We start from the raw sequence: 26,367 nt of genomic DNA on the forward strand, positions 1-26,367 counted from the left end.
AGACTTTTTGCTCGATGGTACCCATGTAGAAGTTTGCAAACAGGACACCTAGGGGAGAACCCATGGCGACCCCATCTACTTGCTTATACATGTGCCCATCCGGGCTCAAGAAGGGTGCCTCTTTAGTACAAGCTTGGAGTAGTTTCCTCAGAATACTTTCTGGCATGTCAAGAGAAGTACAGGCTGGATCACGATACACTCTGTCGGCTATCATTCCGATTGTCTCGTCCACAGGTACGTTGGTAAACAGCGATTCTACGTCCAACGAGGCTCTTATCCCTGTGGCCCGTGTGCCCCGCAGTAAGTCCACAAATTCCTTTGGAGACTTCAGGCTGAAGGCGCAAGGAACATAAGGAGTCAGCAGGCCGTTGAGTCGCTTCGCCAGTCTGTACGTGGGTGTGGGTATCTGGCTAATGATTGGCCGAAGTGGGTTTCCAGGCTTGTGCGTCTTGACATTTCCATACGCATATCCAGGTTTATATTCCCCAATGATCTTTGGCAGGTGGAGTCCGGATTTCTTGGCGTTCACAGTTTCGATCAGTTTGTTGACCTTTGCTTTTAATTCGGCTGTAGTGTCCTTCGTTACCCTTTGGAACTTAGTTTGGTCTAAGAGTATGATGTTCATTTTCGCCAGATATTCGTCTTTTTTAAGAATGACATATATTGGCGACTTGTCACCTCTCCTGACAACTATCTCCTTGTTCTCACGAAGGCTTTTAGCTGTCCCCCGAGCTTAAAGCGGCAGCTAAAAGCCTTCGTGAGAACAAGGAGATAGTTGTCAGGAGAGGTGACAAGTCGCCAATATATGTCATTCTTAAAAAAGACGAATATCTGGCGAAAATGAACATCATACTCTCTGACCAAACTAAGTTCCAAAGGGTAACGAAGGACACTACAGCCGAATTAAAAGCAAAGGTCAACAAACTGATCGAAACTGTGAACGCCAAGAAATCCGGACTCCACCTGCCAAAGATCATTGGGGAATATAAACCTGGATATGCGTATGGAAATGTCAAGACGCACAAGCCTGGAAACCCACTTCGGCCAATCATTAGCCAGACACCCACACCCACGTACAGACTGGCGAAGCGACTCAACGGCCTGCTGACTCCTTATGTTCCTTGCGCCTTCAGCCTGAAGTCTCCAAAGGAATTTGTGGACTTACTGCGGGGCACACGGGCCACAGGGATAAGAGCCTCGTTGGACGTAGAATCGCTGTTTACCAACGTACCTGTGGACGAGACAATCGGAATGATAGCCGACAGAGTGTATCGTGATCCAGCCTGTACTCCTCTTGACATGCCAGAAAGTATTCTGAGGAAACTACTCCAAGCTTGTACTAAAGAGGCACCCTTCTTGAGCCCGGATGGGCACATGTATAAGCAAGTAGATGGGGTCGCCATGGGTTCTCCCCTAGGTGTCCTGTTTGCAAACTTCTACATGGGTACCATCGAGCAAAAAGTCTTAGTCGACATGAACTTGAAACCGGCCATATACTGCAGGTATGTTGACGACATTTTTACACAGGTACCTGATGTCAGACATCTGCAGGAGCTGAAGGAGGCATTTGAGCAGAGTTCCGTGCTGCGTTTTACTTACGAGACGGAAAAGGATGGGAAGCTGCCTTTTCTAGATGTAACAGTCATGGAAAAGGGCGGAGGTTTCCACACTGCAGTCTACACTAAGGAAACAAACATAGGAATGTGCCTAAATGCCAACAGCGACTGCCCCGACAGGTACAAGAGGAGTGTTGTTAACGCATACGTCGACCGTGCTCTCAGCCACAGCTCAGAATGGAAGCAAGTCGACGAAGAACTCTGTAGGGTAAGGCAGGTCCTAGTCAATAACGGCTTCTCCAATGGTTTCATCGAAGACATCATAAGAAGGAAAGTGAAAAGCCATGCAACCTCTGAAGAGACAACTAACACAACACCTATACCCCCTATTAGACTATTTTACAGGAACTTCTTTTCCACAGCTCATAAAACGGAGGAAAGGGTCCTGAAAGATATTGTTAATAGAAACGTTATCCCTACAGACAAAAATCAGAGGATACAACTGACGATTTACTATAAAACCAGAAAAACGGCCAGCCTACTCATGAGAAACTCTCCAGACACAAAACAGAACGCTTTAAAAGAGACTAACGTCGTCTATGCCTTCAAATGCCCACTTGGGGACTGTAAGCTCCAAAAAACCCAGTATATAGGCAAGACAACAACATCTCTTTCTAGGCGTTTAACGATGCATAAGCAACAGGGCTCCATTAAGGAACATATAATCTCTTCCCATAACCAAACCATCGCCAGAGAAATCCAAGTAAACAACACAGAAATCATCGATAGATACAGCGATAGCAGGCGGCTTGACGTTTGCGAGGCACTACACATCAAGAAGTCAACACCAGCAATCAACAGCCAATTATTGCACAACTATATTCTACCCACCTCAAGACTCCGCTCCAATATAGAAGCATCAAGAAATATGGACCAATAGGCTTTCTACAAACACTTCTATTCAATACCCATTGTTTCTGTTCTGTCTTGTGTTGATACTTTTAATACCCTATTAATATCCCCTCCTGTTCTGTCTTGTGTTAATGCCACATCACCCTTCCCACCTCACTCAAATGTAGATATAATATCAGAGAGACGTAAGTTCTAATCAGTTGTGTATTTGTGAAGTCTTTGAAAATGTAATAAGTTTTATGAAACGCGCCCGTGTCGCGTCAGACTAGAAATAAAAATGAATTTTGGAGAAGTGATTTTTGATTTACCTCCAACAGTGAAGCGTAATGTACGAAAGATTGAGAAAATTCGTGTTAGAATTATTAATCTTACTTTTTCGGTCATATTTAATAATATATGTCTACAGGAAAGACTGCTACCAAAATATACTAACAAATATATATATATATATATATATATATATATATATATATATATATATATATATATATATATATATACATATATATATATATATCCCCAGGACTATATGCGAATGAAAACTCACACCCCAGAAGTGACTCGAACCCATACTCCCAGGAGCAACGCAACTGGTAACTACAGGGCGCCTTAATCCACTTGACCATCACGGCCGTCAAAAGGAAGTGATAGCCGAGGCTATTTGAGCCACTTCCCCGACGGCAACTCGGATGGTAATCTTGGGCATAGCATTTCACCAAATCACCTCATTCTTTGGGGCACACGTGAGGAACACAAATGCGAACAAGCCTGAATGGTCCCCAGGACTATATGCGAATGAAAACTCACACCCCAGAAGTGACTCGAACCCATACTCCCAGGAGCAACGCAACTGGTAACTACAGGGCGCCTTAATCCACTTGACCATCACGGCCGTCAAAAGGAAGTGATAGCCGAGGCTATTTGAGCCACTTCCCCGACGGCAACTCGGATGGTAATCTTGGGCATAGCATTTCACCAAATCACCTGATTCTTTGGGACACACGTGAGGAACACAAATGCGAACAAGCCTGAATGGTCCCCAGGACTATATGCGAATGAAAACTCACACCCCAGAAGTGACTCGAACCCATACTCCCAGGAGCAACGCAACTGGTAACTACAGGGCGCCTTAATCCACTTGACCATCACGGCCGTCAAAAGGAAGTGATAGCCGAGGCTATTGGAGCCACTTCCCCGACGGCAACTCGGATGGTAATCTTGGGCATAGCATTTCACCAAATCACCTCATTCTTTGGGGCACACGTGAGGAACACAAATGCGAACAAGCCTGAATGGTCCCCAGGACTATATGCGAATGAAAACTCACACCCCAGAAGTGACTCGAACCCATACTCCCAGGAGCAACGCAACTGGTAACTACAGGGCGCCTTAATCCACTTGACCATCACGGCCGTCAAAAGGAAGTGATAGCAGAGGCTATTGGAGCCACTTCCCCGACGGCAACTCGGATGGTAATCTTGGGCATAGCATTTCACCAAATCACCTCATTCTTTGGGGCACACGTGAGGAACACAAATGCGAACAAGCCTGAATGGTCCCCAGGACTATATGCGAATGAAAACTCACACCCCAGAAGTGACTCGAACCCATACTCCCAGGAGCAACGCAACTGGTAACTACAGGGCGCCTTAATCCACTTGACCATCACGGCCGTCAAAAGGAAGTGATAGCAGAGGCTATTGGAGCCACTTCCCCGACGGCAACTCAGATGGTAATCTTGGGCATAGCATTTCACCAAATCACCTCATTCTTTTGGGCACACGTGAGGAACACAAATGCGAACAAGCCTGAATGGTCCCCAGGACTATATGCGAATGAAAACTCACACCCCAGAAGTGACTCGAACCCATACTCCCAGGAGCAACGCAACTGGTAACTACAGGGCGCCTTAATCCACTTGACCATCACGGCCGTCAAAAGGAAGTGATAGCCGAGGCTATTTGAGCCACTTCCCCGACGGCAACTCGGATGGTAATCTTGGGCATAGCATTTCACCAAATCACCTCATTCTTTGGGGCACACGTGAGGAACACAAATGCGAACAAGCCTGAATGGTCCCCAGGACTATATGCGAATGAAAACTCACCCCCTTTTGTGTTCCTCACGTGTGCCCTTCTTGAGCCCGGATGGGCACATGTATAAGCAAGTAGATGGGGTCGCCATGGGTTCTCCCCTAGGTGTCCTGTTTGCAAACTTCTACATGGGTACCATCGAGCAAAAAGTCTTAGTCGACATGAACTTGAAACCGGCCATATACTGCAGGTATGTTGATGACATTTTTACACAGGTACCTGATGTCAGACATCTGCAGGAGCTGAAGGAGGCATTTGAGCAGAGTTCCGTGCTGCGTTTCACTTACGAGATGGAAAATTATGGGAAGCTGCCCTTTCTAGATGTAACAGTCATGGAAAAGAGCGGAGGTTTCCACACTGCAGTCTACACTAAGGAAACGAACATAGGAATGTGCCTAAATGCCAACAGCGACTGCCCAGACAGGTACAAGAGGAGTGTTGTTAACGCATATGTCGACCGTGCTCTCAGCCACAGCTCAGAATGGAAGCAAGTCGACGAAGAACTCTATAGGGTAAGGCAGGTCCTAGTCAACAACGGCTTCTCCAATGCTTTCGTCGAAGACATCATAAGAAGGAAAGTGAAACGCCATGCAACCTCTGAAGAGACAACACAACACCTATACCCCCTATTAGACTATTTTACAGGAACTTCTTTTCCACAGCTCATAAAACGGAGGAAAGGGTCCTGAAAGATATTGTTAATAGAAACATTATCCCTACAGACAAAATTCAGAGGATATAACTGACGATTTACTATAAAACCAGAAAAACGGCCAGCCTACTCATGAGAAACTCTCCAGACACAAAGCAGAATGCTTTAAAAGAGACCAACGTCGTCTATGCCTTCAAATGCCCTCTTGGGGACTGTAAGCTCCAAAAAAACAGTATATAGGCAAGACAACAACATCTCTTTCTAGGCGTTTAACGATGCATAAGCAACAGGGCTCCATTAAGGAACATATAATCTCTTCCCACAACCATCGCCAGAGAAATCCTAGTAAACAACACAGAAATCATCGATAGATACAGCGATAGCAGGTGGCTTGACGTCTGCGAGGCACTACACATCAAGAAGTCAACACCAGCAATTAACAGCCAATTAATGCACAACTATATTCTACCCACCTCAAGACTCCGCTCCAATATAGAAGCATTAAGAAATATGGACCAATAGGCTTTCTACAATCACTTCCATTCAATACCCATTGTTTCGTGTTCTGTCTTGTGTTTAGGAATTTAATACCCTATTAATACCACCTCACCCCATCCACCTCACTCAAATGTAGATATAAACAAATCGAAGATGTGTAAGTTCTATTCAGTTGAGTATGTGTAAACTAAAGTCTTTGAAAATGTAATAAGTTTTACGAAACGCCCTCAAGTGTCGCGTCAGACTAGAAATAAAAATGAATTTTGGAGAATTGATTTTTGAATTACCACCAACAGTGAAAAGAAACGTATGAAAGATCGAGAAAATTCGTGTTAGAATTATTAATCTTACTTTTTCGGTCATATTTAATAATATATATATATATATATATATATATATATACATACATACATACATACATACACACACACACACACACACACACACACACACACACACACACACACACACACACACACACAGTGGTACCTTGGAACACGAGTAATTACCTAAGTGTAGTTACAGGATGAGAGCTACGCTCGTGGTGTCCCGTCTTCCCAGCACTCTTTGTCATATAACGCTTTGAAACTGCTGACGGTCTTGGCCTCCACCACCTTCTCACTTAACTTGTTCCAACCGTCTACCACTCTATTTGTGAAGGTGAATTTTCTTATATTTCTTCGGCATCTGTGTTTAGCTAGTTTAAATCTATGACCTCTTGTTCTTGAAGTTCCAGGTCTCAGGAAGTCTTCCCTGTCGATTTTATCAATTCCTGTTACTATTTTGTACGTAGTGATCATGTCACCTCTTTTTCTTCTGTCTTCTAGTTTTGGCATATTTAATGCTTCTAACCTCTCCTTGTAGCTCTTGCCCTTCAGTTCTGGGAGCCACTTAGTAGCATGTCTTTGCACCTTTTCCAGTTTGTTGATGTGCTTCTTAAGATATGGGCACCACACAACAGCTGCATATTCTAGCTTTGGCCTAACAAAAGTCATGAACAATTTCTTTAGTATATCGCCATCCATGTATTTAAATACAATTCTGAAGTTAGAAAGCATTGCATAGGCTCCTTGCACAATATTCTTTATGTGGTCCTCAGGTGATAGTTTTCTATCTAGAACCACTCCTAGATCTCTTTCTTTATCAGAATTCTTTAAAGATTTCTCACATAATATATAGGTTGTGTGGGGTCTATGTTCTCCTATTCCACATTCCATAACATGACATTTATTAACATTAAATTCCATTTGCCAAGTGGTGCTCCATATACTTATTTTGTCCAGGTCTTCTTGAAGGGCATGACAGTCATCTAAATTTCTTATCCTTCCTATTATCTTAGCATCATCAGCAAACATGTTCATATAATTCTGTATACCAACTGGTAGATCATTTATGTACACAATAAACATCACTGGTGCAAGAACTGAACCCTGTGGTACTCCACTTGTGACATTTCTCCATTCCGATACATTGCCTCTGATTACTGCCCTCATTTTTCTATCAGTCAGAAAATTTTTCTTCCATGATAGAAGCTTACCTGTCACCCCTCCAATATTTTCCAGTTTCCAGAACAACCTCTTATGTGGAACTCTGTCGAAAGCCTTTTTTAGGTCCAGATAGATGCAGTCAACCCAACCATCTCTTTCCTGTAATATCTCTGTGGCTCGATCATAGAAACTGAGTAAATTCGATACACAGGATCTTCCAGATCGAAAACCATACTGTCTGTCTGATATTATATCATTTCTCTAAAGGTGTTCTACCCATTTAGTTTTCATTAGTTTTTCCAATACTTTCACTATTACACTTGTCAATGATACAGGTCTATAATTGAGGGGGTCTTCCCTGCTGCCATTTTTGTAGATTGGAACTATGTTAGCCTGTTTCCACACGTCTGCTACGATTCCTGTAGACAGGGATGCCTGAAAGATCAGGTGAATTGGAATGCTGAGCTCAGATGCACATTCTCTCAGAACCCATGGTGAAACTCCATCTGGACCAACTGCTTTGTTCTTACTGAGCTCCTTGAGCATATTTTCCACTTCATCTCTAGACACCTCTATCCGCTCTATGTTGTGCTCTGGAATTCCCATTGTGTCTGGTTCTCTGAAGATTTCATTTTGTACAAACACACTTTGGAACTTTTCATTTAATGTTTCACACATTTCCTTTTCATTTTCCGTGAATCTGTTTCCCATTTTCAACCTCTGGATATTATCCTTTACCTGCAATTTGTTGTTTATGAATTTGTAGAATAGGCCCGGTTCTGTTTTACATTTATCCGCTATCCCCTTTTCAAAATTTCTTTCTGCCTCTCTCCTTACTGCCGTATAGTTGTTTCTCGCATCTTTGTATCGCTGGTATGTTTGAGGGTTTGGCCTCTTCCTATACTGATTCCATTTTTGTGTCTTTTGGTCTCTTGCCCTCTCACAATTTCTGTCGAACCAATCCTGTTTTCTGTCCCTGCACCTCTGTTTTGGTACGAATGTTTGTGTGCCTTCCTCGTATATTTTTAAAAATTTGGCATACATTTCATTTACTTCCCTGCCTAGCAACAATTCTGTCCAATTACACTCATTAAAATTTTTTTGAAGTTCCCCATAGTGTCCTCTCCTTAAATCGAGTTTATCAACTGTTTCAATGTCCCCATTTTCTTCTAGATGATAACTTAAAGCATAATCAATGTCTAACAGGACGTGATCACTCTTTCCCAAGGGAGGAAGGTACTGGATATCAAATATCTCTTCTTCTTTCCTGGTGAATACTAGATCCAGTACTGATGGTACATCTCCTTCCACGAGTGTCCCTGTATGCGAGTTTTTCGGAATGCGAGCAGGATTTCCTCGCAGAATGTGTCTCGGAAGGCGAGGGTTACCTCGGAACGCAAGTTTGTTGATACACATTCAGGGCGACCTAGCGCGTGGTGGTTCGGCGATCGTCGCCCCTCCGCCCCTCAGTTTACCATTGTCTCGTGCCCAGTGACTATCCGACATCAATTCTTCACCCGGATTTTCAGTGTTTTGTTGGATTTTAGGTCATTTGACTATACAATTTGTTGTTATATATCTCACCATTGGTCCCAAGAAAGCCAGTGGTAAAGATCAAGGCAAGAAAGCCCATGTGAGGATGACAATAGAGGAGAAACAAGAGATCATTCGGAAGCATGAGAATGGTACATGTGTTGTTGAACTTTGTAGGCAGTACAACAAAGCCACATCAACAATATGCACTATACTTAAGAAGAAAAATGAGATTATGGGTGCTAAAGTGGCAAAAGGAGTAAGAACAATAACGAACCAAAGACCACAAATACTTGAAGTGGAAAAGTTATTAATTTGGATACACAACAAGGAGTTAAGAGGTGATAGTGTTTCGGAGGCCATCATTTGTGAGAAAGCCAGGGTATTGCACGAAGACCTTCTAAAGAAAACCTCTGCAACGAGTGATGCAGATACGAAAGAGTTTAAGGCAAGCAGGGGCTGGTTTGAAAAATTTAGAAGAAGTGGTATCCATAGTGTTACAAGGCATGGGGAGGCAGCCAGCTCAGACAAACCAGCCGCTGGACGAGTTATTGAGGAATTTAAAGAGTTTGCAGAGGCTGAGGGATACCTACCGCAACAAGTGTTTAATTGTGATGAAACAGGACTGTTTTGGAAAAGAATGCCTAAGAGGACATACATTACCAAGGAGGAAAAATCCTTGCCCAGACACAAGCCTATGAAAGATAGGTTTACGCTTGTGCTGTGTTCAAATGCAAGTGGTGATTTGAAAATTAAACCCTTGCTAGTGTATCATTCTGAAAATCCAAGGGTTTTCAAACAGTATAAAGTGCAGAAAACCCATTTGTGTGTGATATGGAAGGCTAATAAAAAAGCATGGGTGACTAGGCTTATTTTTTCGGAGTGGGTGAATGAAGTGCTGTGCCCTGCCATAGAAAAATATCTGCAGGAGAAACATTTGCCACTCAAAGCCGTGCTTCTCCTCGACAATACTCCTGCTCATCCTCCAGGCTTGGAAGATGATTTGTTGCCCAGATACAATAAATTCCTCACAGTTAAAATCCTTCCTCCTAACACCACTCCTCTAATTCAGTCAATGGACCAGAAAATCATAGCGAATTTTAAGAAACTTTATGAAAGGGCACTTTTCCGGAAATGTTTTGAAGTGACTGAAGCCACAAACCTCACCCTCAAAGAGTTCTGGAAACACCATTTTAACATTTATAGTGCTTTAAAACTCGTTGACAAAGCCTGGCAAGAAGTGACTCAAAGAACCCTGATCTCTGGCTGGAGAAAATTGTGGCCTGAATGTGTGAGAGAACTAGACTTTGAGGGGTTTGAGCCTGTAAATGATGCACCTATTGTTGACAAAATTGTTACTTCGGGCCGGCAAATGGGCTTGGAATTGGATGATGATGATGATGTGGAGGAGTTGGTGGAAGAACACAACGAAGAACTGACCACCAAAGAACTCCAAGCCCTTCAACAGGAACAGCAAGACAACACAGCTGATGATTCTACAGTGGAGGAGGATGAGGCAGTAGCAAATGTCCCTTCTGCAGAAATTAGGAAGGTGTGTCAGATGTGGGAAGAGATTCAAACAATTGTTGAAAAGACTCACCCAGAGAAAACTGTAGTAGGCCGTTGCCTTAATCTTTTCAATGACAATGTGATGCCTTACTACAGAGACAGCTTGCAAAGAAGGGAAAAGCAAGCTTCCATGGACAGATTTGTGGTGAGAAAATCGAGCAGTGAGCCACAACCAGGACCTAGTGGCACTCAGATAAAACGTGCCAGGGAGTGCACACCAGAAAGGTCCTCACTTCCTGATGTGATAATAGAAGGGGACTCCCCTTCCAAACATTATCTCCTCTCTGCCTCACCATCTTCCATACGCCTACAGCATTCAACAGCAAAGTAAGTAATAACTTGAACATAGTTTTGTAGGTTTATTTAGATGAATTAGGTATAAAAATTTAGTTTGATATGGGGTTTTTGGGGTAGTCAGGAACAGATTAATTCATTTCCCATTATTTCTTATGGAGAAATTAGCTTCGGAATACGAGCCGTCTCCAGGAACGGATTAAACTCTTAAACCGAGGTACCCCTGTAACCCAGCGATTATCCGGGATTCGAACATCCGAAAAACGCCCTTATACGGCCAAAATCGTGAACAGATAAAGTTATCACAATATCCGGCCAAAATAGCCACAGGGACCGGATTAAAGCAGGTTTTCTGCAGAAATTACACTATCCGGTCAGTCCCCCAGATAATCGTGCCTTTGTCCGTATATGAAAACATGAGGCAGGCCATACGGTATTAATCCCGTCTGCCCGAGACTCGAGGCGCATGGTGTAGGTGGGGGTGGGGTGGGTGGGTGGTGTTGGGAGGGTGGGAGGGGTGCGTCAGGAGGGACTACCTGGGTACAGGAATTACCATTAATTTTAATTTTAGAACAATTAATCATAGCCAAAAACAAATAAAATAACTACTAGTAATTATGTAATAACAAATAAATAAGTTTCCTAAAAGCATTGTGCACAGGCTGAAGTTTCCTTCAAAAATATTGTGAATTTTTTTCCTCCTGGCGGCCTACGTAACGCTATGGCTGCCCCAAGTGGACCTGTCCAACACTGGTCAACCCATGTGCGTCCATCCCTCGTGTTATACACAGTGCTGCGCCATTAGTGAAATATTTTTTTAAATAACTTTTTTATTTTCATAGTAACTTTGAACATTTTTGGCCAAGACTATGTCTGGTAGCAGCATCAATCGTTCTGGAGGTGTTAAGAGGAAGAAAGTTGTCCTAACAATTAAAGACAAGTCACAGTTATACGCCTCAACCAGTGCGGCCTCACAGTGTTGCGCCATTAGTGAAATATTTTTTTAAATAACTTTCTTAATTTTCATAGTAATTATGAACATTTTTGGCCAAGAATATGTCTGATAGCAGCATCAATCGTTCTGGAAGTGTTAAGAGGAAGAAGATTGTCCTAGCAATTAAAGACAAGTTACGTGTTGTTCAAACAGTGAGGCGTCACAGGCAGCCAAGCGCCTTCAACAAGTGAGGCGCCACAGGCAAGCCAAGCTCCTTCAACAAGTGAGGCATTATAGGCAAGCTAAGCGCTTTCAACAAGTGAGGCGCCACAGGCAAGCCAAGCGCTTTCAACAAGTGAGGCGCAAGCAAGCGCCTTTAACAAGTGAGGCGTCACAGGCAAGCCAAGCGCCTTCAACAAGTGAGGGCATGCAAGCGCTTCAACAAGTGAGGTGCAAGCAAGCACCTTCAACAAGTGAGGCCTCACAGGCAACCCAAATGCCCTCAACCAGTGAGGCTTCAGCAGCTGGCAGTCAAAACTAACTTAGCTTAATGAACTGTACAGTAATTTTAAGTGTTAATTTTAGTGTTGTGTTAGTATAGGTTACATAAATTGTTAAGAATTTTTAACTTCAAGATGTGTGGCATCAATCAAGAAGACGAACACCAACAAGGTAAGTTGAGGTTTCTAGTTGAATATTTAATAATTGTATGTGGCAAGGCAATTCAAATTATGTTGTTTGTAGTATAAAAATAGTTGGAAATGGTCACTTTTGGACTCGTAGGTGAAAAAGTACCATTATCCGAAAAATGTGATAATCCGGCTGGGGGTCCTTCCCATATAGTCCGGATGATCGAGTGGAGACAGTATATATATATATATAAAAAGCAAGACACTCAAATTCAGGCTACACAGTGAAGTAGCTATAGGCAACCTCTCAAATGCACTTCACAATATTATCTGGGAATCTGAATTCAATAATACACAGGTTATAAACTCATTAGCTAACTAACCTCTTTCTCTCCAAAACTCTAAGCCTCTACAACACTCATTGTCCCCTCCTATCCAAACAAGTAACTGACAAAAGAATAAACAATCCGTGGCTCACAAGTGGCACATTCCAATCAATCAACAAAAAACATGGATATGAAAATAAATTTAGGATTGGCCTGGTTACAAAGGAAGTAGTTAAAGTACTATCAGTGCTTACCAGTATCATAAGAAAAGCTAAACTTTCTTATTATGATAATATATTCAAAGAAACAAAAGGCAACATGAAAAACACATGGAAAACCGTCTCTAATATCCTAGGAACTAAACAACACTCCCACAACCAGATAAAACTCTCTAGGATGGCTATACACCATCCACTGATTTTAGTTTAGAAATGGCAAATGAGTATAATTATTAATAGCTTCTTTTCATTGGTTGGTGCTAACCTTGCCAGTAAAATCCCACAGACTCAGACACATCAACACATATCTCTCAGGCAGCTATCCAAACTCTCTTCTCCTTTCACCCATTAGCCCGACAGATATTGTGTCCATCATAAACTCGCTAAAAACCAAAGCTGTGAACATCAGTGAAATCCCTTCCATTGTATACAAGAGTGCCTCCCATGCCCTTGTGCCACCCATAGCTCTGCTGTTCAACAAATCCCTAGTGTCATACCTTCCCTGATATCCTTAAAAAAGCAGGAATAACGCCAGTTCATAAAGGAGGCAATCCGGCAGACATTATAGACCAATATCAAACCTACTCGTACTATCAAAAATATTTGAAAAAATTCTCTATAAACAGCTCTACTTCTACCTCGTAAAATTCGACACTCGGCCCCTGTCAGTTTGGCTTCTGCTCCCAAAAGATTACCAACGATGCAATTATTTGTTTCCTTGATATAATTTACTCAGCCCTTGACAAAGATTTGTTCCCGATTAGACTCTTCATTGACCTGAGAAAGGCTTTTGATACTGTTAATCACAACTACCTGTTACGTAAACTCCATCATTATGGAATCCAAGGCCATGCCCTGGACTATATCCAATCCTATCTTAGTGATAGACACCAATGTGTAGCCATCAATGATATAACCTCTCCCACTCAACCAATAACCTTTGGAGTGCCTCATCTCACTATATTATGCACTAATCTATCCCTATCTTAATTATGGTACTGCATCTGTGCATGGGGTTCAACCACTGCAAACCACCTCAAGTCCATCATCATCCAGCAAAAATCTGTTATCAGGATAATAACAAATTCTGCTTTCAGACAGCACTCAGCCCCCTTGTTTAAATCCCTAAACATACTAAACATAAACTCACTCCACACATTCTCTTGTGTCAACTACATTTACAAAACCCTGTTCTTAAATACAAACCCTGCTCTGAAACTCTTCCTGGATTGATGCAATAGGACCCAATATCACCACACCAGAATTAAATATCTCTTTGATATACCCAGAGTCAAACTTAATCTGTGTAAACACTCTATGCAAATAAAGGGACCTAGTCTATGTAACTCACTCCCTAATGAATTGAAACTCTGTCAAACTTTTGCCTCATTCAAAACAAAACTAAAAAGTACCTAATTTTATCTTCATAGTTTCTACCTTGTTCCGTTAAACTTGCACTGCATCTAGTGCTACCCAATCTCCCAATCTTTTTGAACCTAATCCAAACAACTTTACCATTGTGATCATTGATGTCTTCTTATATGTGCTATCAATTTGCTGTATGATGCTATTAATCTTTGTTTAAATTACCAATCAAGCTGTCAATGCAATCAATCAGAGCTACCAATGTGCTTTAATATACCTACTAATCTCTCGCATCTTATTTTTTTTCTTGCAATATATCTTATCATTTTATTAATTCTGCTAGAATTTACCTACTTATATTATCTGTTAGATTAAGGACCTGCCCGAAATGCTGCGCGTACTAGTGGCTTTACAAGATTGTAAATACCATGCTATGTATCCTCACAAACCCAATGTACCTTCTAGTATATTAAGGGATGTCATGTTCACAGAAAATGGTACCATCCATTTTCTATGTGTGGCGGAGCGGACGCCAGAGAGAAGGTAAACAGAGCGTACAGGAGGCCTGCCAATCTTGGTAGCTACTAGTCATGTAATTGTTTATATACGTATTAAAGTCAGTAACTAAGCAATGACTTTATATCAACCCTACAACCAAGACTTCCTCAGTAACACACAAACACCACATTGGTTAATAAATAAATAAAGCATAGGTATGTGTATATGTAATGTACATATGGTCGAACCCCATGTCAAAATCCGACCAGAATGTCAACTGGTGCAACCCACGCTCCGTGCCCCACAATGGTTATGCAAGGCAAAAGCGGGAAACGCCCCAAGAATATTGTGGAAAACCTCTTGACAACTCATTAAACCAAAAAGCCAAAGTTAGGAATTGACAGGTTAGGCTAGGGCAATGTCGTACCACTGCACCATGGGGATATCAATACAATGGGGAAATGCTGAACGTGAAAACCAGTGCTCGCCGATGTCAACCTGGGCGACCACAGCGGAAACGCAACACACGGGCCGAAACCACTGCTACGTGGGTCAGACATCATTATGGTTCGGAAAATATAAAAGGTGCAGCCAGGCATTGAACGACGGGCGAAGAAGTGTTCCGGCTGACAAAGTCACCAGACCGTATAATCTCACCTGTAGAGCAGAAGCACTGTTGGGTCATGACACAGCATTGCCGTGTAAGAGTCTGGGAGCATCACTAGTAGAGCATGTCCAGAGATGCTTATGCAGGAGATCAGGTGTAGTGGAGAGATGGAGAGACGGAGGATGTGCTACTCCTAGCCACTCACCACCCATAAGTAGAGAAATAACTGTGTGTGTCCCCCATATATAACCCAGAATGACCCCAATAACCAGGGGGGTGATAACTGGAGAGATAAGATGAGTGAGAGCAGTGAATAACCTGCCAGGAAGTGCGCTGAACACCGGCACATGTTCACGACCAAAACAAAACAAACACCCACGGCGCATGTGCAGGACACATGAAGTCCGGGCTGCACCACTTGACCCCCAGGGAGGGTGCCAACAAGAAAAATGGAACCATAATTAGTAATGTCGAGTCAAAGGACGGAAAGAGGTGACAATTAAAAATCGGGAACAGCATTGAAAGATTAGAAAAAGGGCAGAAGAGTACCAACTAGTCCTAGGAAGGACTGGAGGTAAGCCCCACCGGAAGGCACCAGACATACTCGAACCTTCGAAAACCAAGACCAACAAGCATAAAATCACGGAGGCACAGAGGCACCCTATAGCATCCATGGCCAATGGACATGCAGGACCTGAGACAACAGAAAATGATTGCAGCATGATGCAGAACACAGGTCCCAGAGAGTAAAGGTGGGAAAGTGATGAAAATGCCCCACAGAAGGACGGAGCCGATGGACCGGAAGGTACATGGAACCGAACCCCAGGAGGGGCAAATGCCCAAAAGCAACTCATATGCAGAGGGGGGAAAGGAAAACTCCACTCCTTGTAACAGTAAGCCCCGCTCAGAAGGTCGGAAAACTCAGGCGGGGCCCAACGGGGCCCAAAGCCCCTAAATTGGCACCTCCCCCACCCCGGGAACCACCACGTCACGCCCCGGGGGAAAGTCATCCTCCAAAGGCTCGGCCCCACAAGAAAAAGCCGGGGCAGCCAAAATTCCAGGAAGAGAGTGGGCCCATTGGTCAGACTCCGGAGCTATGGTTGGAGGAAAAGACTCGAATGTCACCGATGCAACCCCAGAAGGGGAAACCCCCGAAAATGCCAGTCTCAAACCTTGAAACCCTGCCCCGACCCCGAAGCCCACAGATGCCTAGGAGCCGGAAGCAGGGAAGAGGGGAAAGGACCTAACGAACCACAGCAGGGGAAGAACGAGGGGGTGTGGACTGAACCAAGGCCAGTGAAACCAACACCCCTAAGTCCGGGTCCTGAGAAGCAAAACGGGGCAGCCTTGGGGCATTCAGGGAAGCAACTAAACTAGCACGTTGCAACAACCTATCCAACAACGTGTGAGTTGCCTGCACCCGAAGAATGTCATCAGCAGATTGGGTGATTGGGGCCACAAACAAGCAACAAACCTTGCAGAACTCAGGGTCGAATGTGTCACCGAATCAACAGGCAGCATGATGGAGGCAAAAACTGAGTGTTGCCCTGAGACAAAGGAACAGAGCAACTCTCAAACTCGCACTAAACAACTACACGGCATTGAGGAGAGAGCAGAATTTTTTTTTTAAAAAGGTATTGCAGACAAATGTAAAACAGAACCAGGTCTATTCTATAAATTCATAAACAACAAATTGCAGGTAAAGGATAATAGTCAGAAGTTGAAAATGGGAAATAGATTCATGGAAAATGAAAAGGAAATGCGTGAAACATTAAACGAAAAGTTCCAAAGTGTATTTGTACAAAATGAAATCTTCAGGGAACCAGACACAATAAGAATTCCAGAGAACAACATAGAGCACATAGAGGTGTCTAGAGACGAAACGAAAAGAATGCTCAAGGATCTAAGTAAGAACAAAGCAGTTGGTCCAGATGGAGTTTCACCATGGGTTCTGAGAGAATGTGTACCTGAGCTCAGCATTCCACTTCAACTGATTTTTAAGGCATTCCTGTTTACAGGAGTTGTAGCTGATGTGTGGAAAAAGGCTAACATAGTTCCAATCTACAAAAGTGGCAGCAGGGAAGACCCCCTTAATTATTGACCTGTATCATTGACAAGTGTCATAGTCAAAATGTTAAAAAAATAATTTAAAGTAAATGGGTAGAACACCTGGAGAAAAACTATATAATATCAGACAGACAATATGGTTTTTCGCTCTGGAAGATCCTGTGCAACGAACTTACTCAGTTTCTATGATCGAGCCACAGAGATTTTTCAGGAAAGAGATGATTGGGTTGACTGCATCTATCTGGACCTAAAAAAGGCTTTTGACAGAGTTCCACATAAGACGTTGTTCTGGAAATTGGAACATATTGGAGGGGTGACAGGTAAGCTTCTAACATGAATGAAAAATTTCCTGACAGACAGAAAAATGAGGGCTGTAATCAGAGGCAGTTTATCGGATTGGAGGAATGTCACGAGTGGAGTACCACAGGGTTCAGTTCTTGCACCAGTAATAAATAAATAAATAAATAAATATGTTTATTCAGGTAAGGTACATACATACAAGTGATGTTACATTAATGGATTGATATATAGATAGAGCTAGTACATACAATGCCTAAAGCCACTATTACGCAATGCGTTTCGGGCAAGAAAAACATTAATATCTAGAACTTAATACTAATTGAGCATAAAGAATAAAAAGTGTTGAAAACAAATACAAATAAAGATAAAAAAAGGGGGAACATGACTGAAAAAGCAGCACAAATACAATAGGTTGACAAACAGTGTTGATTAAAAAAATAATAATAATAATAATAAAATAAAATAACAGACATGGGTTGACAATAAAGGAGTGAGGTGGGTTACAGGGAATTTATTAGGTAGTGTATAGTTTTTATCTTAAACTGGTTGAGTTTAAGCTGGTTTAAACTGGTTTAATGTTCATTGTCTACATAAACGATCTACCAGTTGGAATACAGAATTATATGAACATGTTTGCTGATGATGCTAAGATAATAGGGAAGATAAGAAACCTAGATGATTGTCATGCCCTTCAAGAAGACCTGGACAAAATAAGTATATGGAGCAACACTTGGAAAATGGAATTTAATGTGAATAAATGGCATGTTATGGAATGTGGAATAGAACACAGACCCCACACAACCTATAAATTATGTGAGAAATCTTTAAGAATTCTGAGAAAGAAAGGGATCCAGGGGTGGTTCTAGACAGAAAACTGTCACCTGAGAACCACATAATGAACATTGTGCGAGGAGCCTATGCTACACTTATTTTATTTCTACACTTTCTAACTTCAGAATTGCTTTTAAATACATGGATGGTAAAATACTAAAGAAATTGTTCACAACTTTTGTTAGGCCAAAGCTAGAATATGCAGCGGTTGTGTGGTGCCCATATCTTAAGAACACTGAAAACAAGTAACAGCACTGAGAGAAGACTGGAACTGGAGCCACACGACAATGCATGATCCCATCAGCTGAGGAACTGGGGTGAGGATCGCCGGCACGAGAGTCTGGGGCTCCCCTTACCCCCGCCCGGGAAGTGAGGGAGCTGCGCAGATATGTGGCGTGGCTCGTGTGATGTCATGCTTATTTGCTCCCTTTTGTTTTGGGGAGTTCTGTCCACTTGTTTGACGATTTTTGTTGTTAACCAGAATAGGGGGTTTGTTTTGAGGCGCTTACCTTTCTGGGTGCCTGTCCCGGTCGATGGCAGATATAGAATGCTCCAAATCACATGTGCATTTCTATGGGCCATTGCTCCTCGTGCCTCTGTGAGGGGGCCAGGTTCCGGCTCGGGTCCCGGGTAGGCCTAGAACTCCACCCACATCGATAGATGCAAAATAGTTAAGGTATCCATATCAGCCATGGATAGCTCCGGGGAGCCGTAGGAGGAAAGAAAAGAAAACAATTTTTTTTTTAATTTTCCCCCAGAAAAGAAATTAAAAACTAGTACCTTATTAACGTTATGTAACCAATTCTCTTTGCCTCTTCTCAGGTTTGTAAAGGACAATTTATTTTTAACAAAACCAAGTTGCACTGATTTTATCAGATTGTTCATTGCTAGATGGTGAATGATTCTCTCCATGAGTAGTTCCCTACAGCCCTCCTAAGTCGAAACTTATCCAGCTTATACTCTGTTACAGATTCTGACTTGTTCGGAAGCTGTTTGTACCCCATGACCCACTTGAAAACCAAGATCTATTTAGTGTATAAAGGCTGAACTGCAAGGAATAACCTTATCAGGGAAGTCTGACCACAAAGTCAGAGATGATGAATTTCTAGATTACCATCGAGGAGACTATCAAGGAATGGGAGATGAACTACAAAACATCTAGAGGGATCTTATTGGGAAACATAGCAAAATTTCAAGAAGGTCATCACAGAATTCGTTCAAAAATATGTGCCAAAGAGGAGAAAGAAAAGAAAGGGAACTAGTTGGACGATACAGGGCGTAAAAAGAGCATTGACAACTAAGCAGAACCTCTGGAGAACGTACAAATCCACAATGGACAACACAGAATATGAGTTATTCACAAGGGCACTAAACTTGACTGCCCAAAACATGAAGATCCAAAAGCATTCTACGCCTATATAAGAAGTAAAACCAGAACAAAGGACTCAGTAGGACCCTTAACCCCTAAGCTGCTCTGGGCTATTTGACTTTCAACACCCCACAGGCACAAACAATTATTTCGTCCTAGAAAAGTGTTCATTTGTATTCCCTAATCACTGGAAAAAATAATAAAAAAATCGTAGGTGGCATATTTTGGCTGCAATAGGGCGGGGAAGTCTGGCAAAAAAAAAGAGGCGTTGACAGAGCAAGTGCTGGAGGCGGCACTTGCTCTGTCAAGCCAGAGAGCTTGCTCTCTGAAATTACTCAGCGAAGGCTGAGCTGTCAAGCAGGAGTTGCCACAAAGATATTACCTAATTATTTCAATGTCTGATTTTTTCTATTTTTTTTTGTAGTAATATTATTCAATAGTGTGTAGTGTGATATATTTATATAATAAAATGTGTGAATCATCGCTATACTCAAAAGTATTGTTATCATATTAGTGATACAATTATTATGTTTATAAAACAATAAACAAATAATTTTGCTGTTATTACACTATATACACAGGTTATATATACATTTCTGCATGTTTTGTTCACCATAGCGAATCACTAAGCTGGTATGTTGAGTGGAGAGAGTAACAGGTGGCCACACACAGCTGATGCTCCCTCCCTCACTGGTTCATGGCCAGATGCTCCCTCCCTCACTGGTTCATGGCCAGATGCTCCCTCCCTCACTGGTTCATGGCCAGATGCTCCCTCCCTCACTGGTTCATGGCCAGATGCTCCCTCCCTCACTGGTTCATGGCCAGATGCACTAACATTCCTCCATCAAGTATACCATTTGTGGTGTTATTACACTATATACACACATTATATATAACTATCTACATGTTTTGTTCACCATAACTGTTCAACTTAGCTGGTATAGTGCCCAAAGAGCATAGTGGCCACCCTTACACAGCATTTTTATAGAATGTATTTTTTGTACTTTCTTGCAATGCATTTTTGTACCTTCTTGCAATGTGTTTTTGTACTTTCTTACAATGTACCTGTAATTTTTTTTTTTTAATTTTTCTAGAAATTACCTTCTTAAGATTATGTGTTAGATTAAGGATCTGCCCAAAATGCTATGTGTGCTTGTGGCTTTACAAGAATGTTAAACTTCAAGTCTTTGTACTCTCATGAATCCAATTTACTTTCTTGTATATAAATTAATTAATTAATTAAATAAATAAATAAATGACAAATCATGCAGATGATGCCACCTCCTTCACCAAAATGTCTTCTCCCAACAATCCTTTTGCTGTTATTACACTATATATACACGTTATATATAATTATCTACATTTGTTTTCACCATACCGAACCACTAAGCCGGTATTATGAGTGCAGACAATAACAAGTGGCCACACAGATTCGACAGCCCTCCCTCCCTCAACACTATGCACAGCGCAAATTATCACAACAATCCTGCTATTATCAGAATCCTGGTAATTTTTATCACAGTCAGGGGGTCTTCTGTAATACTATCATTGCTAAATAATACCAGTTACAGATATTTTTTACATTTTTAGGTGATGCTGTGGTCACAAGCTGAACAGCAGTGCTGTCAGCTCTTGCTGCATGTGCCAGCCTTGGTTGCTCATTCAGTACCAAGACTTTCACACCCGGGAATGTTGCCCACGATATAAAAAAATGGCATCTGTTTACAAGAGCCATGAGGAAGCTGATGTGAATCCCGTGTAGCCGCGGGCCGTTTAAATCTTGCGCGGTACTCCAAAACGTCATATGAAGTGGTGCGCACTTTTGCGTCAGTTACTCAACATGTCATATGAAATGTTGCACAGTTTAAGGGTTAAAAGATGAGACTAACCAAGTTATAATGAACGATTAAAGGGCAGCAAAGACACCGAATTAATATTGTACATCGGTGTTCACACTACAAAGGTTAGAGGACATCCCATCACCTGCACAAATGTTTAAAGGTAGTGATGAGAATGAATTTAGGGAAACACCCATAACATGCAACATAATCAGGAAGAACAATGGCAAACTAAAAGACCCAAAAGCTCCAGGTGTGAATGGTATCCAATCCAAAGTTATAAAGGAACTGGACGAAGAACTATGCCTACCGCTGATATTACTTTTCATGAAACCTCCAGACCAAGATCTGGACAAATCCCTCTAGATTAGAAATATGTAAATGTCACCCCCATTTTCAAAAAAGGCAGAAAGAGCTTGGCAGAAAATTACCATCCAATCAACTTGACATAACACATCCGCAAGCTCATGGAGAGAATCATAAGGGAGGGAAGCATTCACCATCTTTCAGTGAACAATTTTGTAAAATCGACACATGGGTTTGTTAAAAATAGATCCTACCTTACAAACCTGCTCACATTTTTGGAAACAGTAACCAGCTTCACAGATAAGGGACTTTTGGTGGATGTAGTATACATGGATTTTGCTAAAGCCTTTGATAAGGTACCTGCTTGATGGGATTTTGGGAGTTCTTCTACTCCCCAAGCCTGGCCCAAAGCCAAGCTTGACTTGTGAGAGCTTGGTCCACCAGGCTGTTGCTTGAAGCGGCCTGCAGACCCACATATCCACCACAGCCCGGTTGGTCCGGCACTCCTTGGAGAAAATTATCTAGTTCTCTCTTAATGATGTCAACGGCTGTTCCAGCAATATTTCTAATATTCGCTGGAAGGATGTTGAATAACCGTGGACCTCTGATGTTTATACAGTGTTCTCTGATTGTGCTTATGGCACGCCTGCTCTTCATTGGTTCTATTCTGCATTTTCTTCCATATCGTTCCCTCCAATATGTTATTTTACTGTGTAGATTTGGGACCTGGTCCTCCAGTATTTTCCACGTGTATATTATTTGATATCTCTCTTGTCTCCTTTCTAGTGAGTACATTTGGAGAGCTTTGAGACGATCCCAATAATTTAGGCATGTACCACATGAAAGACTGTCAAGGAAATTACTGACTCATGGAATAAATGGTAGAATGTTGGAGTGAATAAAACAATTTTTTAAAAAAGGGTTGTAATAAATGGGTCCGAATCTGACTGGAGAAAAGTGGGGAGTGGGTACCTCAGGGAATCCATTTTGGGGCCAACTCTGTTATTTATATCAATGACATAGACAAGAATATTACAAATCACATCATCAAATTTGCAGATACACAAAGATATATGGTAAAGTAGGAAATATTAATGATACTGGAGCCTTACAAAGAGATTTACAAGAACTCCACAAATGGTCAGAAGACTGTCAATTGCTTTTTAATATTGACAAATGCAAGACCTTGCATGGGGTATAGCAACCCACACCACCACTACCTAATGAATAATATTGCATTCCTGCAGATTGATGATGAAAAGAACCGTGGAATCAAAAGCCACCACTCACTGAAAGTTGCACAACAGGTAGGAGCAGCAGTCAAAGAAGCTAACCAAACCTTGGAATAATCAACCATACTTTTGACTTTAGGGAAAGGAGGGTAGTGATTCAATTGTATAAATCTCTGGTGTGGCCCCATTTGGATTACTGTATCGAAGCATGGAGATCACATCTTCAGATCAGAAGGACATAGCTGCTCTGGAGAAAGTGCAACACCAGGCAACAAAAATCATTCCAGAGTCAAGTCATCTCTAATATCTGGAACGGTTGAGGGCCACATGGGTAACAACACTGCAAACCAGGCATGACAGGGCAGATCTCATAGAACTTTTCAAATACTGAACAATTTGCTGGATGTTGATCTAGAAAATTTCTTTAAAATGTCTAAGGTGACAAAAACAAGGAGCAACAGTTTCAAGCTCAACAAGCCACAATATAAAACTGAGAACAGGAGATGCTTTTTCACCCACAGAGTTTTCAAGCTCAACAAGCCACAATATAAAACCGAGAACAGGAGATGCTTTTTTACCCACAGAGTTTTAAACAGCCTGTGGGTGAAATATAAAAATATTTTAAACAAGGAACAGCCTTCCCACCAAGGCCATAAATGACAAGACTATTTTTAAATTTCAAAACCAAACTGGAAAAGATTATAAAGGCAAATGGGGGGGGGGGGGGGACATTCAACAAGCCACCGGCTTCCTGTCCTCGTCGAGGCGACTAGTGGTAGTGACCCTCAGGTAAATCAGTTAAGTCTCTGAAGGGCTAATCTAATAATATTCTTTCCTTTAAAATTTTAAATAACAGTCAAAATGCTAATTGCTCCTGCAGGATAAATTAAGAAAGGTGATTTGTAAACAAAGACCTTTTAATAAATACTAAGATGAACAAAAATATAAATATAATTTTTCCATTACAAATTAAACTTTAACTGATATAATATGAGACTTCCAGGCACATTTTGACTGTTAGGTTTAAGGAAACATGCCCAATCATTCCTCCCCACCCGTGGAGTGAGCCAGGATCCCTCGATGGCTAGCTGAGGATGTAGACCATTGTGTTACTGCACTTTATGACCCAATTTACTTTGCAGAATTCCCAGGATCTTAGATGAGTTCTGCAATAAAGTTTTCATTATGATGGACAGTTAAAATCAATATTGATTAAATTGAATCAAAACATTTTAGAAGTAAATTTAGTAAAAATCTAATTTTGGTTTACTGTACAAACAGATGGATTTAACAGAGTATGGAAGATTGATTCAAATATATTAGTAGTATGTATACAATGGATCAGCCATAGTAGTAATAAGAATAATTATTTAATTCATAAAATATGCATACATAAAATTACAAGTTTATACAAAGGCAAATGTGAAGGCACAGGGCTTGCATATTAAATAAAGCTATTAAATATGCAAACATTTCAGGCAAAACAGAATAAAAAAAAAAAGTAAACACTAGGTCATAGTGGTATGCCTGCAAAACGTAACAGAGAGAGAGTACCCCCAGAGAAGTCATCACTGCCTGATGTTATAATGGAAGGGAACTTCCCTTCCAAACACTACTCCTCCTTACCCCACCCCACCCCCACACTCCTCACACACTCATTCCATACACCAACAAGAGTCAACATTACAAAAGTTACTTAGGAGGTGCAGTATTTCAGACCCAAAATATATTAATGTATATATACAAGGAGATACATTGGGCTGTGTAGGTAAACTTGTTGGTGATTATGTGGTACATTCTTTTAAAGCCACTACCACACACGAGCATTTTTTTCAAGTCCTAAACGTAGAATTGGCAATAAATTTAAAACTAGACAGCAGAACATTCATCTTGACTAAAAAATATATCTAATGACAGGAATGTAATGGCACTATAATGGCAATCTAATGATAGGAATACAATGGCAATCTAATGACTGGAATATAATGACAATTTGAATTTGCATAATTATGATTTTAATATAAAGTGGTAATAGAGCAAATTACGTATATTGATGTACAGGGGTACCTCCTTTTAAGAGTTTAATCCGTTCCTGGAGACAGCTCGTAATCCAAAAACTCGTAAACCGCAGCGAATTTCCAAATAAGATATAATGGGAAATGAAATAATCCATTCCTGACTACCCAAAAACCTCACTTCAAACTAAATTTTATTCCTAATTCATCTAAATCTACACTACAAAACTATGTTCAAATTATTACTTACCCTTGCTGATGACTGCTGTTGGCATATGGAAGATGGTGAGGAGGGGAAAGGAGGAGAGGTGTTACTGTTTGGAAGGGAAGTCTTCTTCCATTATAACATCAGGCAGTGAGGACCTCTCTGGAATGCATTCTCTGGCACGTTTTGCTTGCATACCACTAGGTCCTGGTTGTGGCTCACTGCTCGATTTTCTCACAACAAAGCGGTCCATTGATGATTATTTTTTCCTTCTTCGCAACATTTGTCTGTAGTGAGGAATCACATTGTCATTGAAAAGATTAATGCAACGGCCTACTACAGCTTTCTCTGGGTGAGTCTTTTCAATAAAAGTTTGCATTTCTTCTCACATCTGACACCACTTCTTAATGGTTGTGGAAGGGACATTTGCTGCTGCCTCTTCCTCCTCCACTGGAGAAACATCCTCAGCTGTGTCTTCTTTCTGTTCCTTTTGAAGGGCTTGGAGTTCTTCGGTGGTCAGTTCTTCGTTGTGTTCTTCCACCAACTCCTCCACATCAGCACCATCCAATTCCAAGCCAATTTGCCGGCCCAGAGTAATGATTTCCTCAACAATAGGCACATCATTCACAGGCTCAAACCCCTCAAAGTCTAGTTCTATCACACATTCAGGCCACAATTTTCTCCAGCCAGAGATCTATGTTCCTTGAGTCACTTCTTGCCAAGCTTTGTCAATGAGTTTAAAGCATTACAAATGTTAAAATGATCTTTCCAAAACTCTTTGAGGGTGAGGTTTGTGGCTTCAGTCACTTCAAAACATTTCCGGAAAAGTGCCCTTTCATAAAGTTTCTTAAAATTCGCTATGATTTTCTGGTCCATAGGCTGAATTAGAGGAGTGGTGTTAGGAGGAAGGAATTTAACTGTGAGGAATTTATTGTATCTGGGCAACAAATCATCTTCCAAGCCTGGAGGACGAGCAGGAGCATTGTCGAGGAGAAGCAGGGCTTTGAGTGGCAAATGTTTCTCCTGCAGATAT

At 41.6% G+C, this 26,367-nt stretch overlaps 1 protein-coding gene across 2 annotated transcripts in view; it reads right to left on the reverse strand.

The window, feature by feature from the left end:
• LOC123769568 (uncharacterized) overlaps positions 1 to 26,367 on the reverse strand; it is a 270,062-nt gene that overhangs the window by 76,198 nt on the left and 167,497 nt on the right. Inside the window, exon 6 of one of the 2 annotated variants that reach the window (XM_069308840.1) lies at positions 24,014 to 24,280. The exons of the other annotated variant lie outside the window; for it this stretch is intronic. Within the exon in view, the coding sequence (XP_069164941.1) occupies positions 24,224 to 24,280 (57 nt within the window). The 3' untranslated portion in view covers positions 24,014 to 24,223. Of the gene's footprint in view, positions 1 to 24,013; positions 24,281 to 26,367 lie in introns of those variants that run through there. 2 annotated transcript variants of the gene reach the window in all.

This window comes from Procambarus clarkii, chromosome 63, assembly GCF_040958095.1.
Source record: "Procambarus clarkii isolate CNS0578487 chromosome 63, FALCON_Pclarkii_2.0, whole genome shotgun sequence".
NCBI classification, from domain to species: domain Eukaryota; kingdom Metazoa; phylum Arthropoda; class Malacostraca; order Decapoda; family Cambaridae; genus Procambarus; species Procambarus clarkii.